This window comes from Pavona decussata, unplaced genomic scaffold (genome assembly GCF_977016875.1).
Source record: "Pavona decussata unplaced genomic scaffold, jaPavDecu1.1 SCAFFOLD_91, whole genome shotgun sequence".
Taxonomy (NCBI): Eukaryota; Metazoa; Cnidaria; class Anthozoa; order Scleractinia; family Agariciidae; genus Pavona; species Pavona decussata.
In genome coordinates, this window is record NW_028145508.1 from 2479695 (window position 1) to 2498663 (window position 18969).

Sequence of the window (18969 nt, forward strand, 5' to 3'; positions counted from 1 at the left end):
ATTTACAGGAAAATACGGGAATTCTTCACTTCTAACTTAGACCTTGATATTGATACCGTTGGCACATAAACAAAAGGCACTTAAGGCACTGTTCTCAAGGAATACTTTTTGTTGTTGTTGTTGTTAATCATTATTTTTGTTGCATTTATGATTGTTTGCTTACTGCGTTTCCAGGCAAACCGGGTGGTCCTTGCGTTCCCATATACCCGGTGTCTCCCTACAAGACAATGGAAATTATCATTAAACATTTAAACTGACTGGCTGCATAATTCTATTGGATTAGCCTACACAAACACGGACAAACATGCATGCAGTTGTGATTGCAGCCGGTCATGTAGGCACAGGCACATTTTTAATTTCTTAGATGTTGTGCTTTTTTTTACACCTTTAAACGTTACGTTTTGATACGACATACCTGGATTTCATTTTGTCCACTTTAAAAGTAGCCACAAACATTTACTGTTTGCCTCATGATTTGCTCACTTTGATACGGATGCACATAAAAAGGACTAGATCTTCAGAGAAACTAAAACATTTTATTTCATCAGTTTACACGCTTTTACAGCCTTTTTCCATCTTTCGACATGCTATGTAATCAGGTCTGTTTTATTTTACGGTTAAACTCGAATGAATGAAGGAACGTTTATTTATCTTCAGACAGCCGATCGAAAGCGGACAAACAGTTTCAACTTTCCTGAGAGCCGTGCAAAGTTAACATGTTAACACATTGTAGTTAATTTGTCGTTTCTTTAAGTGGAATAAGTGGATAAGTGGATAAGTGGAAAAAATTTCCGGCTTGATAGTTAAAACGGTTTTTCTAACAAGTCGAAAGATAGTCGCTATTGTCTGCAATGAACGTAACACTGAAAGTGGCTGTAGAAACGGGTATTCCTATTTATAATTTTGAGGCAATTTCTTCAGCATACTGAACTGATTTTAACGGAACTAAAACCAATGATCTCAGGAATTGATTTTATTACCCAAAACTTCGGTAAAAACATCCGTACGTCGGATATGTTGGTAAAACAACCGTACTTCTATGGTGGATATGCACTACCATTTCCTTTCACAAGAATTACCTTTGGTCCAGTAGATCCCGTCTCCCCTTCCTCACCAGCCATTCCTTTTATTCCCTGAGAGATATTGAGGGAATAATGACACAACTTGGTGAATCCACTGTTTATCGAAAATAGTTATATATTAAAATATCTAATCTGTCTCATGAAGCTTAGCATTATTCAATTGACTCCATGACTAGCAGGAGCCACATTCAAGAAGCCCTCCTATAAAGAAACAATAGCCTCCATTTGGCGCGAAAATATGCTCAGATATTTGTCCGCGGCTATTATCTGTTCCGAGAAGCGAACAGTTTTTCGAGAGCAAAGCTCAAGGAAAACTGTGAGCTTCGAGGAGCAGATAATGTCCAAGGGCAAATATCTGAGCATATTTTTAGAGTCAAATGGAGGCTATTGTGTTTATTATCCTTCAAATATTTTTCGCAACATGCGGGAATCTCGCGGGATTCGGCAGGATCTGCCATTCTGTCATATGTCAATCACGTCAAAGTTTGTCAGTTGGCTTCCAAAATCTCCTCGTCAGATTTGGCTTCAGGTCGAAAGCGTTTGTTTGGGGAAAAGGTAAAACATTTGAAGGGAAAGTAAACTTGTTTAATTCTGTGAAAGACAAAAGCAAGATACAAGTGGCGGATAAGGTTACAGGGAATCTAACTACCTCTCGAGAACAAGCTAAAGATCACTGAAAGCGAAAAACTGTAAAGTATCGCATTCCGTGAAAAGTGTAAACTGCCGTCAACGAAACAGCCGGAGCTTTGCCGTTCTCTTCCTTTATCTCGTGTTCAATTGGAGCAGCACTTTATATCGAAAATACAATTGCGGAATTTGCTAGCCGAAAACGACCTGTGAAGAAATCGAAGCTGAACCTGCAGTCGAATACGACGCCACCGGTTGTTTTTGCTGGATTCCATCACAGCGCTTTCTTTGCTAACTTGACATTGAATGGAGCGAGCAACAAAGTCGCTCACAATCACTGAGGATCAAACTTGTTGCTCGAGAGTAGGACAAGCTGCTTCTCTTCGTAAAGAATTTCGACATCTCGGGGTATCATGGCTGGTTTTTGTTTCGTGGACGAGATTTTATGTTCGCGAGCGATCTCGACCAGGTGAGCATTGATAGCATCATTGACCGGCTTGAACTCTGTCAGTAATGGTACTGAAATTTATGTTTTCGTTATTTAAATTCCTTATATCCAGGCCAGCACGAATTGCTCTCATTGAATTACAACTGTAATATTTGCCGTTGTGTGAGCGTGCTTCGAGCCTATTAATTAAACTCGTTTTATAACTTGCTGATGGCTTTCTCATTTCACCAGATTGAAAGAAAACCGTAAATACTCTTAAATGAGATGGGCTAAAACTTTTCGCCTTACATATTTTTCAGTTTTACCACGTTTTTAATTCAAGGACTGTTAAACAGAGTTCAAACCAAGAGAAAATGTCGCAAATACGAGCTTGAGTATTTCAACATTTCGTTTACGAACAGCTTACCGTCAAAAACGTTTAGAGCGTATGTTGTTTTCTGGTACTGGTTTATCGACCAGCAGGTTTATCTCTTCTTCTGTCACAAAAGCAAACCGTTCCCCCATCTTGACATTCATTTTAATTGCAAACTTGACGCTCCTTGAAGTTTTTTGAAATTGGGGAATATCACTTGGGGAATATCCTCGGATATTCCCCAGTTTTAGCTGGGGTATATTCGGTCACGTGAGGCGTTTAGACCAATCGCGCGCGAGCGAAAATATTTGATGGATTATAAGTTTAGATACACCCTAAATATTTCAAACAATTGTCCATTGTTATACCAACAAAAGCTTATTATAAACAAACAATACTTTTTAGGGCACATCTTTACTTAGAAAGCCGGGCTTGGTGAATCCGGCCTTAGCTTCCCTTCTTACTCTATTACAGGACTTAAGCTTAAACCCTTCGATAACGATAGTGTTGTTTTTAGAGATTTGGCCAAGAAAAGACTGAAAGCCAATTCGAACGATAACGATAAAGATAAAGTAGCATTAAAGGTAATCATAAATTGTAGGACATAATAAATAGGAAATCGTACGTCTGGTCCGCTCTGTCCTCTCTCTCCAGGGCTTCCATCTGCGCCGTTTCCACCCTACAAAAAACGTTGACAGTGTTGATTTTAATTAATGTTAACAAAAAGAACAACAACTTCAGGCCTGCAATCGCTTTCCAAACCCATCAAGTGAACATATCAAAGCAAAAGTGGTATGGAAAACGGGAAAAGGCGAGTTAGGGGCTATTGGCCGAACATTCTCATTATTACGAACTCACAATATGACCAGCTCCCAGTTGGCTTGATAGCCCAGTTGGTAGAGTACTGCACAGGCATTGCAAAGGTTCATGGGTTCGAATCCCATTCAAGCCTGAATTTTTTTTTTTCGGGCTTTCTTTTCGTAACTGCTTAAGTTGCGTACTAACTGCAAGGATCTTTCTTATGTTTGATCTTTCATCCGCAGTTCAAAATATGTGGTTTTTTATACATTTACATTCATTCTCATTATTATATTGTCAATTATATACATTGTTAAATTTAGTCTTGATACACGCAGAAAGTTTTGCTTAGAAATTGACATACATCTGCGAACTGAATACGGGCTGTTCTCAACGCTACCGTGAGTAACGTGAGGCGGCAAAACACTTAGGCCATCTAGAAGTCCACGTGTGAAATTGCAAAAAATTGCAGCAGTATGCAGGATGTTTGTCCCATGAACCTAGTTTAATGGCCTAAGCTCACACAAGTCTCCTGTAGCTCAGTGGTAAAGCATACGAACTAGTAATCGGAAGGTCTTAGGTTCGACTCCTGGTAGGAGCACTCAGATTTTTTTCCGAGTATGCCTGTGTCATTTACTGGTTAATACATCTTTCTCAATTATAAACAAATTTGGCAGTTTTTCTTCGAGACCTTCAAAATACACCTGCAATGTTAGTAGTTCGCTTCACTGATCCTTACCATGTCACCTTCTATGCCAGGCTCTCCCTTTGTACCCGGCTCTCCATCAGGTCCGCGTTCTCCAATACGTCCAGGACTACCCTGGCTTCCCGTCTCGCCATCGTCTCCCTAATAAAGTGATGCTTATGATTTGTACTTAGGTGTCACAGTAATATTGTTACCAGCTTTAAGGTTGTTGAAATGTCAGTCACTAACAATAATATTTTTAGCACTGTACCTCTTGTGTTCAAAATTCACAGACTAGCAAAAATTGTTTAAAAAAAAAAATCTTAAGTAGTGTAACGCCGAGACAGTGAAGAGAGACACCGTTCAATGAAGATAGGGCTTGAGAGAGGGAGTGAACGACCTCCCCTCCAAGTGTGTTTACATTACCTACTCAGAGTCAAAGTCTACTCTGAACACTCAACTAGACATGTTTATGTATTATGTCAAACTCGAGAAAATGTGTTTCATCAGATATCCAAACATTGAGAAGCAGGTTGATAAAACGAGGCGCAGCCGAGTTTTCTTTAATGACTTCGAGGTGTTTGGATATCTAATGAAACACACCTTCTCGTGTTTGATATATTACTTCTTAAACAATGCACGTATTGAAGGTGATAAAGCCAAACAAAGAACAAAACTGTGACTACTTTCATGTAACAAACATGTCTTTGAAAAAACATTGACCTGGTTAGATTAACACAGCTGCAGAAGAAATGCATTACCTTCATTCCGGGTTCTCCACCATCTCCAGGCTTTCCATCTTTTCCCGGAATCCCCTAAAGGGTGGGAAAAAAACAACTCTTATAAAGTTAAGAAGTGTAATTAGGAAACAAATGTTGAGCGAGAAATGGCACTTGTTTAGGCTATGGGCGGAAATTAGCCTTTCAAGCCCAGTCATCAAAATGTATAATCTCCTCACTGCTCTCCAATCATTTCGTCTGGTACGAGTTTGGAGAACTTGCTTGAACATTAAGACATTTTGCCGTTTTCTTTACATACACGTTTGATTTTCCAAAATCACAACGTTTACTGTACTTACAGATTTGCCCTTCGGCCCTTGGGTACCTTCTTTTCCAACCTCTCCTGGGAATCCCTGCCATGGCAAATAACATATATCAGTTCTGGGAAAATTATATCTTTAAATCACAGTGAACTATTAATGTTTGGGTCTAGGAATAGAGATTGGTGAACTATCAATGAATATCACCTACATGTGTATGTAAATGTAACTATTTGAGAATTTTCTGCATGTATGGTATGTCCGTTTGAGGTATGTCTTTGTTTTTAATTTTCTTGCAAAGACCTATTATAGACTGTATAAGTTGTATAAGACCTGTAAGACCTATTCAAGCCCGTATAAGTTACACCTGCTTCAATAAAGAGTGCTGCTAATTTACGCCTGTCGTAATAATTTGCCATGAAGAACAGTGTGTATTTGCTGCCCTGTTTCGGCACGATTTGTCATTTCTGTCTGATGCAAAATGGTTTTAAAACAGACCTTAAAGGTTAGGTGTAAAGAAATGATTTCCTTGTAAACATGATCTGCTAATTTCAATTGTGTCTCGAAGACGCGGCTGTCAGTAGTTGGTCGATAGCCGAATGTACCAACAAAAAAATGTCATACAGTAAGGAGTTCACAAGGCGTGCTTTAGGTTTAAAAAATGATTTCCCCTACAATCATAATCTGTTAATTTCAATAATTTATGTCTTGAAGACGCGGCTGTCAGTAGCTGATCGTTAGGCGAATGTACCGACAAAAACTTCTCGTACAGCAAGGTGATCACAAAGCGTGCTTCTACTTTAGTTTTTGTTATTATAATCATTCTCATTGTCATTATTATTTGTAACCTACTTGATATCCCGCGTCACCAGGTTTACCTGGCTCACCATCAGCCCCTTGGTCTCCCTGGAAAACAAGGGAAGCAATGTTGCTAGCTATAAGAAACACAAATCTATAAAGGGCAAGCAAGGGTCTTGAAGACAGTGCGAGTTTACCACTCCTATGACAGCAACCCGGCTAAGGGAGCGTGTTGCATTTGGTACATACGTTTTAAAGTCGGAAAATTCAAGAGCGGACTTTGTGCGGCCAAAAACATTTCTCCTCAGAAAGGACTGCAGATGCAATACTGATATTCAGTTTTCATTTCAAACGGCAAAAAAGGTCTAACTTCCCAAATACTTTTTCACAGTTTCTTTGTATGCGTTTGTTTTTCAGTCCAACAATGCTACTCAAATACAATTTCTGGAATTAATTAAGCGGTAACATTTTGATCTATCTGAATGGGAATAAGAGTTGTTTTTTTGCACTCTGTTAAATGAAAATGTAACACGCGACCTATTTTTTAATGGGCATAAAGAACGGCTAATACTTACCATTTCTCCATCAGGTCCTTGATTTCCAGGTGGTGCATTAAACCCATTCAACCCCTGAAAGAAGTTTCAGTACGTAAATATTTTTAAAACGAACAAAGAAAACAAGAAGGAAAACAACAACACACATACAGTGGACACACTTGATTCGACACAACCACGTTCTTGTTTGTGCTTTTTTCCCATTTACTAGAACACTCGTCCGGCAGCCAGGTTAGAAACTTAGATCTTTACTTGTGCAAGAGTCTTAACAAGAATCGCAGCTATTCAAAGTTCTCATGAACCACGAACGTTTGTGGGTTTCCCTCATCATTCTATAACCAGGGATTTCTAGATTTAAGAGTGTGCTTTTAAAACTCGACGTACAAAACTAAAATTCATGTCAAGAATTAAAATGTATCATTGGGTGGATAGGTGGGATAACGAAAATCGAACATTTTTTATGCGAGGCAACATTCCTTCTCTCTGTTGAAAATTATTTCAATGTCTCAGTTCGCCGTAATGGCCATAGAGATATTCAAGTTTAAATGTAAACCACTGGAAGCGGGTGTTGTTTTTGACATAATTAAGGCCGCACAGATCGAGAGAGAACGCCATACTTTTTTCCAACAGTTGGATAAAAGAAATAAGATCCGAAAGCTACAGTAACGATTGATCTTTACCGCTTTTCCTAAATGTCCCTTCGGTCCTGGAAATCCAGGGAGTCCTGGATGTCCCTATTGGCAAACAAAAGTAAGAAAAACAGTTACACTGAATCTTAACAAACTTCAAGACAAAACGACAGGTCCAGCCTCTCCTCTTTTTCTTTTTATGTGTGCATTTGCGTTTCAGCTTTCTTACTGACCTGTATTTTATTTCTATTTAATACTGATGTCAACTGGCTGCCTAACTCCACTAGCCCCTACGGTTATTACAGGTAGCCAGTACTCTAATTATTACTTTTAATATTTTCTCTGTTGTAATTTTATTTTTGAGCAAGAGTGAGTACAAATAAAGATTGATTGATTGATTGATTGATTGATTGATTGATTGATTGATTGATTGATTGATTGATTGATTGATTGATTGATTGATTGACAGACTGACTGATTGATTGAGCCAGGCCAACTCTGGTGAGAAACTCGATAGGAAGAGTATCAGGGAATTTAAGAAGCTTGCCCGCGCTCTTTTTGGCAAAAGACCGGACGCGAGAGAGCAGCAGGAATCCATAGTGGCTTCCTGTGAGGACTCACAAAACTCGTTTAAATATGTAAATGCAGTAGTTTGTTCCATGTTCCACGGATATTCGATGGAGAAAGGAGATATATAATTATGTTCTAACCGGTAGCCCATCTTTTCCTTGTCTGCCGGGTTCACCATTTAAACCACCCATGCCCTGAAAAATGGAAACAAAAAACATATTAGTAAATTGTCATAACAAAGAGGTAAAAACTAATGACATGGTGCAATGAACATTAAGTACAATCAGTGAACATAAAAAGTGGAGCTTTTGATGCTTTTCCATGGTAAATCCCTACTGTCTATCTAAAAGCTCTTACTAGAGAGTTTAAGCAACGACGACGGCAACGGCAACGAAAACGTCACCCGAAAATATATCTTTATTTCATTTGTGCTACTTCGCGATTATTTCAACTCCCTCAACTTTTACAAAAATGGCAAACTATCCAGGAACCAAATTGGTAGGAGTGGCGTAAAAGTTAAGAAAGAAAATGAAAAATTCACTGTCGTCCGTTTACGTTCTCCACAAAACCTTAAATGTAGTCATTTCACGTTGTTGTTTTGCAGAGGACGGCAACGAATATATCAAAATGTAAAACGCACGTGCAGAGCGATTGTTTTTGCTCATTAAACCTATTGTTTTGCGGCGTTGTCGTTGCCGTCGCCGTCGTCGTTGCTTAAGCTCCCTGCCATCAACCCTGGATACGCTTGTGGAAAAATGTATCCTATGCAGCCCTGCTGAACCAGAGGCCTCTCGACCGACAGTTTGGTGATAAAGTACCTTCATAAGCCCTGATTTTCCATAATTTCTTTTTATGTGAAACGTGAGATGGCGTTTTTTCTCTATTTTTTTGTTTTTGTTTTCTCGTGAGTATGTCTTATTGCTAGTATTAATTTCCACCATGTGACGAGAACTAAGTTGTTTTAAAATTTATCGTGAAATGTGATTTTGTAGCTACCAAGCACTACCAAGCAAAAATTGTAAAAGATGTTGGAACTGGAATTTGCATAGAATGACTGTTTTATTTTCTTTCCTTTGGCTTTGGCTTCTCTTTGAGATATAACGGAGAATTGCTTAGTATGTACATGAAAGGGGTGCCATGAAGTTGGTATTTGCAAGGTGGAGCGGTTGAACCTTCGGCGGAGCCTCGTCCAGGATAGAAATTGGTACATACTTACATCAGACGTGTAAGTTAACAATTATCAGTAATAGTAACAACTATAACTATTCCAAAGTTACAAAAATTGGAAAAGGTATCTATTTATATATGAGCGTTTAAAGCGTTCTGTTCTGATTCGTGGTAGGATGTAGTCATGTCCACGGTTGCGTAACTTCCAGTTCCTCTGCATCGGTATCAAGTCGTGTAGGCGGCAGTGGTCGCTGTCAGTGGTGATTTAGTCCCATAGTTTCATGTCCCGCTTTCTGATTACGTCTGTAAAGGGAGCGAAGTACGCTGTGTACCATGATTTAAACGCTCGTTTGCAGAATTTAACACACTGTTACACTGTTACTTACCGGTCGTCCAGGCGATCCAGGTTTTCCCGGTGGTCCGTTAAGTCCTCGAGCACCCTGGAAAAAGGAAAGGTATCGGGTTAAAGACTAACAACTACGTAATGTTTAAAAGAACGAGCAGGAGTGGTTTTAGACCTGATAAAATACGTGCTGTGGCTTCAAAAACATGCCTGGAAAAGCGTTTGTAGAGTTCATGACAGTTATTCTTCATGAACGTTGGAAATTAGCACACGAGACAAGCACCGCATACTAATGAGCGGTGTTTTATCAGCTGATAAAACACCGCATACTAACAAGAGTAAGGAGGGGGTTTATTGATATAAAGTCACTGCACGTGATGTATTATCGACCATTTGATAGGTCAAAAGGCTCATAAATTATTAACGAGTTTTTGAAGAAACAAATAGCACCACAGAAAGTTTCATCTCAACAGCTATATTATTATTTCATTTGAAATTTCACCACAGACACGTTTACCTTGTTCAGCATAACAAAGAACCCCACAGGAAAGTATTACTCAGTAGCTCTCAAACTCCATTTTCGTGAACAGAAAAGAGGACATCACTACCTTTTAAGCTGAGGTAATATATCAACACTCAAAAGAGTGTTTGTTTCATCCGATTCCAAACACCGAGAAGTTGGTTGAAAAAACGTGGCGTAGCTGAGGTTTTTGTCTGAACCCACTCCGAGGTGCATACATAAAAGTCGGATGAAACACTGTTTCGAGTGTTTATTTATTGTTTCCTCTTCATGAAAAAATGAGCTTGGAAAATGTTAAAGAAACATTTAGATTCTAACATAACTGTGCATAAGACAAATGATCAATTCAGAAACTCTTCTTGTGATAAGGTTACTCATATTCCGTGGAGATTGGACACTAAATGTCTGAATTTGGCAAGTGAATAACACAATTCCAGACAGTATATATTTACTTCAAGCGATGGATGAACTGTCAAGCAATTTAAGAAACGGCTTTATGAAAATTAAAATGTTTTATCTCCAGAAAGATAAGCAACATCTACTGATTTGATAACGGAAAAGCCACCGAGAGTGTGTGGGTTGTTTAAAAAACCGTTGACACATAAAAATGTTCCGGATTCAAAATATTCTACATTCGTAATGCATCTACGGATCCATGTTTTGTGTGTGAACGCCAAAACAAATCCAGGACGAAAACAATTCTGATTCGTCACGAGTCCGAAAACGTTTCCTCCAACTTAAACTTAGCCTGAATAAGATTCTTCGGGAGAGTTGATAGTTTCAAAGGGTTAATATCGTCAGAACTGGACACTGGATCATTAAATTCTTTGGTACGAACCTTTGTGGCAGGCATTCCTGGTCTTCCTTCTACTCCTGGTTCACCTTCAGAACCCTAAAGGGAAATATTCAGGGGATTATAATGCTTTCATTAAGGCGTTACACTTTACAATAAAGCAACTTTGCAGAAATGAATTATTTAGATACTCGTATTATTTACACACTCGTACCGGTCTTCCTGGAGCACCCGTGCGACCTGGCATTCCTGGAGGTCCTCTTAGACCCTAAGATAAAAGATCATAACTAAATGAAATTAACAATTCTAAACTTTTATTTTTAGTTAAATAACAACATTCAGCCAGTCAGCTAGATATTCATGAACTCACTCAGTCATTCCTTCCATCTTTCCTCCCTTCTCCCTTCCGCCTTCATTCTTTCCTCTCCTCGGCCATCATTAATCAGTTTACTGGAGCCTTCAGCAACATTATTTCGTCAATATTCGTTATTTTTCAATTAGTCTAATGTGCATTCTCCATAAACCATTGTAATTTATCATTTGGTGTTGTAATTGAGTAGAAATCGGCAAAAAGTACGGCAAGATGCAAAACGCACGTGCGGAGTTATAGCCTTGCTCAGCGCACGTGCTTTTGCTTTGAAACAATCTTGTTAATCTGCCAATATCAAACGCAACTAATATGTCTCACCAATTAATATGACTATACTTGTACTTACCGGGTGTCCCGGCCGTCCCATGTCACCGATCTCACCTGCGGCACCGACGGAACCCTGGGGTACAATACACAAGTGATGTCAGGCTCTGTGTCTTAGTGCTAAACGGAGAGGGCAGTTTCGGGAAGAATTCTGTGAAAAGTGTCACTATTGTTGAAAAACGACAAATAAATGTATTATACAATCAACAACACCCACTTACAACAAGGGAAGCAATCTGGAACTTAAGTCAGTTTTAGTATTGATAGATCACAGGAGCGGTTTAGAAGAACAAATCCCTACCGTCATCCCCACCTTGAGTCTCTTTGTTAGAAAAGTAAAATCGCGTCCTTTATAAAAGGGATATTTTTCTTTTTCAAAAACCTGACTGTTCACTGCCTCGGCAAGTAAATGCTCTGGTTAACGCAAACTTGGTCCAGTTTTAACTTTTAACACTTAGAAACATTATAGGGCAATACCAATCCTCCTGCTTCCCCTTTATCTCCAATATCACCGCTTTTGCCTCTGGGTCCCTGGGAAAAAAAGAAAAAAAAAACACAGTCAGCCGTGCTTGTTATATTGGCGACCGTTGATTTTATCGTGCTACAATAAACTTATTCAGTTCAGTTTAACATTAGCAGCTGCGAATGAAAAGAAACTGCTTGAACGGTGCAACTCATGACCTCTGCGATACCGTTGCGGTACTCTACCCACTAAGTTATCAAGCCAACTGAAAGATTTTGTTGTATTAAAAAACAAAAATGTTGGCAGCTGTCTTTCTGTTTTTGTTTTTTTTTCAAAAACAAAATTCGCGTTCTCCCAACAGGAGTCCAAATTATGACCATCCGATTACTAGTACAGATGCTCTACTGCTTAGCAACAGGAGAAAGCTCGTAGGAGCAAGATCTTTAAACTAAATTCACGTAAAAAGCATCCTAGTATTTATAAAAGACACACGCGGAAAAGGTAATATTTGGAAAAAGGAAATTCGAGTTCTCTCGACAGGAGTCGAACCTATGACCTTGGGATGCTATACGACTGAGCTACAGGAGACTCGTGGGAGCTAAGGCTATTAAACTAGGTTCATGTGACAAACATCCTACATACTGCTAGGATTTGAATGTCGATGAGTGCTGTATAAGCTCTGAAAATTTCGACTCCTGCTCGAAAAACTCGGATGTTCTTTTTCCCAGAATGCCTGTGTCATCTGAAAACTTTAATCTACCATTTACTCACCAGGCTAAAACTATAGCATTACGCTTCTAACCAAAACGTTTTTACGCAGTATTGAGACCTCTCCCATTTTTTGAAAGAAAAAAAAGACGCTTCTATTTGTTTCAAACATTTTCACTAGGGACCCCACCTTTAACACAGAGTTTGGTTCTGCCTTTAAACGAAACATCGTTAAATTAATGTGATATAAACTCATTTTGGTGATGATTCCATTTGCACATTGTCAGTTGTCATGTCCAGTAAAGTGAACAGTTTTGTGTTAAACTCAGAGACAACTTTGGAATTCAACTGGGGGGCACTGTTCCACGGCGTATCACCACTCCAGTCTAAATCATTAATTGCCAAATCTGTTTAGCAACGCTAGTTATGTGTTCAGACCGTTATCATCATTTCTATGAAAACGTTATGTCATTATAGTGAAACTAAACAAACAGGGTACCTTGGGTCCACGAGATCCTTTCAATCCATCTGGACCCCGTGGTCCAACAGGACCCTAAAAACAAAGTTAAATTATTAAATTAACATAGATCATAAGATAAAAGATCTCTCTTTGTATTTTCTTCAAGAAGTACAACGGTAAGCATGCGGTTTCATACACGTGTTGTCACATGTATTTGCTCGTGTAATTCAATGACTGCCTGGGATACTTTCCATCCATATCACTGGAGACCAAAGACGAACGACCCGAAAAATTACAATGTACCACGAGATGATAGCCTAACATTTGGAAGAAATCAAAACGCGCGGATGGTGATACATTGGGACTGTCACTAATGTTCAGTTGAGTTGGAAACAGAAAGTTGAATCTTTCCTTTTTCACCGAAAAAGATATACAGGAAACAGAATGTTGGAAAGACTGAGATAACGGACTTAGCTGGAGCTAGCTGGAGTTTCTTCTCGGTAGACCAAAGTTCACCTCATTAACAACGCAAGTTACCTGGGCTATCTCCTTGGACCAGATGGTATTTTCAGCCTGTTGTGTTTCATTCGGATTATAAATTTCTAACAATTGAATAGAATGCCAATGGATTGCCGGTAGCTAAGTGCACATTAACTACAAATAACGCATTTTACATTTTTAACCTACCGTTGGTCCTGTCGATCCTGGCATTCCTGGTGTTCCTGGTGATCCTGGTATGCCCTTGAAAGAAAAAGATAATAATTAAAGGGATTGTCGCCTTTTGCTATTGTCGATGAAACATCATACTTTTAAGTCATTATTTTCATTATGTTCATTACTTTTCGATAACGACACTCGGTTACACGTTTTACGAAACTATGCTTACCTCTTCCCCTCGCTTTCCAGCTCGTCCTGGTTGTCCATTAAAGCCATCTTTACCCTATTAAATGGGTAGTAGTAGAATTATCACTTTAGAGTTTATTATAGCTTTGGATAGTCCATGAGCCAGCCAGACTTTCAAACATTGAAAGTTTCGTCCAACTTTCAGGAAGTATTACTAATTTTTGTAAAGGCAGTTTTCCGTGGATACTAAAAAACACAAAAACGAAAAAAAACATCGATGGACCCTAGTGAGCAAATGGTTGGGCAGTTTATAAATTAATGCATTTCATGGAAGACACATGCCGGAATTCATGACGAATTATGGGGAGTAGACATAACGGGAGAGTTTGCATGGACAGTTATCGATGCCGTATTATGCTAGTTACGTCATCGTTTTCGAAAGTCTCCGTTTTCATCAGAGTTTCGGTCGTTCTAGTATGGACGATAGACGAAAACGTAACCGCAAAAAGTCTCTTAGAAATGGAATGAAATTATTTTTTGAGTGGCACACTTGCAAGCCCAGTGAAAGAAAATTAGTTGCTAAGGTCAAAGAAAAATCTTTGACCTCCGCGGGATTAGAACCCACGACCTCTGGATCAGATCACCAGTGTTATGTGGACAGGACCTTAATTAATCACCTAGTGATTTGGACTAATTACTCAGCTACAACCTAGGTTAGTCAATTACAGTGTTTTTACACCAACAACATCGATAACATTGGGTACCTCTTCCTGTGACAATTGATTGTCTGGTTTTCTGGCTACTTTAACTTTGAACTTACCCGCATTAGGCAAAATGAAAGGTGCTGAAATCAAAGTGTACTCACTTTTGGCCCCCTTAGTCCTCGTTGCCCATTTGCTCCTGGCCTCCCATCTTCACCCTACGGTATAGGTATGTCAAAATATAGCAACGTTAGCAACAAACCACAAAATCATTTTAAAAAATGCAAAATTAAGAACTCAAACTATTGACATGATGTTTGTAAGGTTTATAATAAACGCTGACATAGAATTTTGTTTTACATTTTGCCTCACCAACCAACCAAAACCTATACAGTTTTCTTCTTGTAAGGAAATATTACTATGAATAAACTAAAACAAAAATAATATCAGGGTGTAGAGTCTTGATAAGCTACTCATAAACTTTACGCACATTACTGAGAAAATATTCAAGTAAATAAATTAAGCTAGTTTTTTTCCAAATAGACGATTCATCTCTTTTCTTTATCATTACTCGATTGTAAGGACGTATTTTTTTTATTTTCCATACAAATAGTTATAACAAAAAAGCAGTTAATCCTATATTTTAATAAACTCATCATTGATGTTATAGCAGTACTCACCGGCGTTCCATCTTTACCGTTCCTTCCAGGTATTCCTGTGTATCCGACACCTCCCTGTTTAAACATTAAACACGATTAACGAGTTTGCTTCTGTTATCTAACTAACTTGTGACGCAGTTCCACCTTTAGTTGATTCCATTTTTTTGTACAAGTGATATCTCCATTGCAAGGCAACTGTGCTTAAAGAAAATGTCATTCATTGAAGTTTAATTGGATAACGCTCTTTTAAACCAAAGTGGCTTGTAAGTTTACCATCTTTGGTTCACTATCAACGCCTTTAATCGTATACATGATATCATTGAGCCATCAATCTCTACATTACATCGCTAAGTTTGTATATACTCTCTCTAAAACGAGCAATCCCTCCTCTTTGTTCATCATCCGAGTCATTATCATTTGCATTTCCGTGGTTTATACTCCGTGATAACACAACCAATCTCCTACCTTCCCTCCTTTCAACCCAGCCTTTCCTCTTCGTCCAGGCAGTCCTCTAAATCCCTGGAAAAGGAAGATATATTTTAGGTAAAATTCTTAGTAAATGTCAATAGATGCAGAGGTAATGGCTATCTAGTAAATAAAACGTAAAAATTCAAGACCTTTCACATGCCCATTGCAAAATACACCTAAGACATGTACAACAATGTGCAATTCCTTTGTAGTTTCCTCGTGTTGGTCCTTATGATTTTCTGAAGCTAGTAGACCTTTTTCAAAAGTCCCTATATTTTTAGTTGACCTTTGAGTTTGATTGTCACATAATTTAAAAGCAAAACCAATTCAAACTGTGGATTGAATTGCACTCAAACCGACCTTTGGGTACGAAAATTACAGTCCAATAACCTACCATATTGGATGATTGTGGAAGAAGATAACAAATTAGTTTCAACTTACTATAAATCCTGGCCTTCCACTCCGTCCGGAAGCTCCACGAGTTCCTGGTGGACCCTAGGTAACAATAAGACAAAAATGTGTTAAAAAAAATGTTCGTTCATTTTGAATGTCTGGTTTATCAACAGAGTTGACGACAAAAGGTAAATTGGCCGTCGTAAAGAGACCTGAGTGCTGACATTTCGGGCGTTAGCCCTTCGTCATAGCGAATCAGCAGTCTCAATCTCTTTACGGTGGCCAATTTACTTTTTAGTTATCAACTCTGTTGATAAACCAAACATTCGTTTTTACTCCCCACCGACGCAGCACCGCAGTTTCTTTAAAAACTAACCCCCTTATCTGATTGTTCATTTGCTTGTTTTAAGTTCAGGATCAAACAAAAGCACCCCAAACAACAACAAAGTTCAAGATAGCTTCTGTAAAACGGCAGACAAAGTCAAAGCAAATTCAAATCAATGTATCTTGCTAACACTAAGGACACAAATGATGTATTAGAGAATGTAGTGTATATTAAAAGTGCTAAGAGAACTCATGAAAATCCTACTAGGCGTTGGCAATAGTAAGGATATTGGGAGGCCACGAGAAGACGGGAGCAAATCGTGGGTGATAATGGTGGTAATTGTGACAAATGAATGTGGAGGGTACAAATGAATGTTGGTCACAAATGATGAATCAGAGAATTGACGCTGTACTCAGTAGAGCAACGGGTGATCAAAACCAGAGGTCGTCGGCTCGATTCCCGCCAAGGTCGAAGTTGTTTTTCTTCGCCTCACGTGGTCGCCCATTTTTCTTACTCGGGCTAATGTCCATGGGTTCGCTTAGCACTTAACATACACCAAAGAGTTAATTCTCTGATTCATCAAATTCAAAGTAGACATATGGAGATGGGGTTCGAGTATGCTGGGTCTTCTGTATGACCTGCACCCATTGCCTTACCGGTTGTCCATCTTCCCCATTAGCTCCTACTAGGCCATACCGACCAGGAGGACCCTGTATAGCAAAACAAACAGAAGTACGAAATCATGTAAATTCATGATTAAAAAGAATTGACTGGAAATGAAGTAAAAGCTGAAAACTCGATACTTGCCGGAGGTCCAGGAAGCCCGGCTGTTCCGGTTGGCCCACGTTCACCCTGATAAGAAAGTGTGAACAAAGACAAATCGTCAGTGTTCTTGGGTCATAACTTTTACGAGCTTCAAGCCGTGTCACACCACAATCCTGACCGAAAGGCTTGAGACAATTAAACTCAAGTTGCCTATCCCCTCCTTCTCCCCTTGCAACTGTTCCGTGGAGGGGGCGGATTTCAATTGTCAAGACTACTAAGACCAATAGACTAGGCGCGAAAATATCACCATATGACAAATATGCCTGTTTTGCGCGCGGTGTCCCAAGAAATTATGAAAAGATCGATTGCAAAAAGTGCTGTTCAAATAAGCTGCGACCATTACAATCACTGAATCATTAAATTGAGTGATCATAGCCATGGTCATCCGGACTAGTTTCCATATGATCTCTGCGATCGCTGAGAAAGTGAAAAATGATCGACACAGCTTCTCTTCCAGAATATTCTTTTTCTTCAGAATTCTCCGCAGAATTCTCTTGTGTTCTTAAACTTCTTCTCCTCTCGTTTTACACTCGCATCGATTTTTAGCTTCCTATACTTGTCTTACATATACTCAATTGTATTTCGCACTTTCTCATAAAAAAGGACTGCGTCACACGCGTTCGTTTCCTTCGTATTCTCCACCATCTTGAAATGAGTATCGGGGACGCGGTGCATCCTGTTAATTTCCCTGTCATTGCGATTGCTGCGATCGCTTCGACCGCTGGAGAGTGGTTTCGATGTTATCGCTCCGATCGCTCAGTCTTATTCCAGCAATTTCAACAATTGCAGCGATTGTATAGAAACCACTGAGATTAAAGAAAAGCTTACCACCAGCCCAGGTTTTCCGTCTTTTCCACGCTCCCCTGTGCGTCCCTAAACGACAAAACAATTAAATAAAGATAAAAACGATTTTTAACGAAACGTTTGCTTTAGCTACTAAATACACTGTATTACTTACACGACGGCCGCTGCGTCCAGCAAACCCTGGTGGGCCTTGAGCTCCGGGCGGTCCCTGTAAAACATCACTTTCAGTTCATGTTATTGGAATAGCGACGCGACGATACATTTATGGCGCGCGAGTGTAAATTTAATATGCACATTCAAAGGAGTTTTAATCTTTTAAGCCCCAATATTGATTAGCCTTAAGGGACCGTTCATTTTTTATGAGCATGGGGGGGCTGGTGGGATTTAGGGGGGGGGCACGAGAAAAAAAATGGCACTAAAGGGGGGGGCTACCAAAAAAAAATGAGTGAAAGAGGGGGGGGTCACCAGAAATAATTGGCTAGTAGGGGAAATTGAAAGTGGCTCAACACAGAAACAGATGAAGAAATTGAATATTATTTCAATTTTATTTAATGCGATTTTCCTAACCACCTTTAATTTGTTTTACATACTGAGGTCGAAATCTGCATTTTATATTAACAACAACTGAGGAAATGAAGCATATCTGTTGAAAAAGCAATAATGAATATTAACTGAGGTAGACACCTATGTTTGTACAGGTTCAAATTAATATAAAAACGTATCAGTCTCACTATTGAATCATCCTTGGGGGAGTAGTTTTCTACAAAGTGGTTGTACTCTGAACTATATCAATAGATTGTTTAATGTTCTTTTTAATAGTACTCACTTTTATAAAGACTGTTGATTAGTAAATTATTTGAACCCAGGAGTATCAGTAGACTCAGTAGTATGCCTAGTGTGAACATCCAGATTAGTTTTAATAATAGAACTGTTGTTGGTGACTTCAGTTGACGGTAAATCTGAGCCGTAAGCCATCTTCAGAAAAGCTTGTAACTGTCATTTTTAATGGCAGTACTTTAATATCCAGGCGCGTAGGAGGGGGGGTTCGAGGGGTTCGAACGAACCCCCTTTACAGATCAGTAATGGCGGAAGAAAAAGCACTTAATGAGGAGGTTGAACAATTACATGAGGTGTACCATGCGAGAGAGTAGAATGTCTGCCCTGGTTCTAATGCATATCAAATATGATATGCCTGTCAATTTTGACGAGATAGTCAATTTG

At 39.1% G+C, this 18969-nt stretch overlaps 2 protein-coding genes across 8 annotated transcripts in view; one reads left to right on the forward strand and one right to left on the reverse strand.

The window, feature by feature from the left end:
- LOC146474199 (BTB/POZ domain-containing protein 6-like) overlaps positions 1-18969 on the forward strand; it is a 209671-nt gene that overhangs the window by 73457 nt on the left and 117245 nt on the right. The gene's annotated exons all lie outside the window — the stretch shown is intronic.
- The window catches only part of LOC146474204 (uncharacterized), a 75525-nt gene that overhangs the window by 11812 nt on the left and 44744 nt on the right, over positions 1-18969 (reverse strand). For all 7 annotated transcript variants that reach the window (XM_085117470.1, XM_085117467.1, XM_085117469.1 and 4 more), the window contains 26 exons: positions 17903-17956; positions 17773-17817; positions 16927-16971; positions 16776-16829; positions 15843-15896; positions 15399-15452; positions 14955-15008; positions 14439-14492; positions 13617-13670; positions 13418-13471; positions 12770-12823; positions 11577-11630; positions 11122-11175; positions 10620-10673; positions 10451-10504; positions 9136-9189; positions 7723-7776; positions 7064-7117; positions 6405-6458; positions 5884-5937; positions 5071-5124; positions 4754-4807; positions 4047-4154; positions 3135-3188; positions 1080-1133; positions 164-217 (listed from right to left, as the gene is read on the reverse strand). In XM_085117470.1, coding sequence (XP_084973596.1) covers positions 164-217; positions 1080-1133; positions 3135-3188; positions 4047-4154; positions 4754-4807; positions 5071-5124; positions 5884-5937; positions 6405-6458; positions 7064-7117; positions 7723-7776; positions 9136-9189; positions 10451-10504; positions 10620-10673; positions 11122-11175; positions 11577-11630; positions 12770-12823; positions 13418-13471; positions 13617-13670; positions 14439-14492; positions 14955-15008; positions 15399-15452; positions 15843-15896; positions 16776-16829; positions 16927-16971; positions 17773-17817; positions 17903-17956 — 1440 coding nt within the window. The remainder of the gene's footprint in view (positions 1-163; positions 218-1079; positions 1134-3134; positions 3189-4046; positions 4155-4753; positions 4808-5070; positions 5125-5883; positions 5938-6404; positions 6459-7063; positions 7118-7722; positions 7777-9135; positions 9190-10450; positions 10505-10619; positions 10674-11121; positions 11176-11576; positions 11631-12769; positions 12824-13417; positions 13472-13616; positions 13671-14438; positions 14493-14954; positions 15009-15398; positions 15453-15842; positions 15897-16775; positions 16830-16926; positions 16972-17772; positions 17818-17902; positions 17957-18969) is intronic.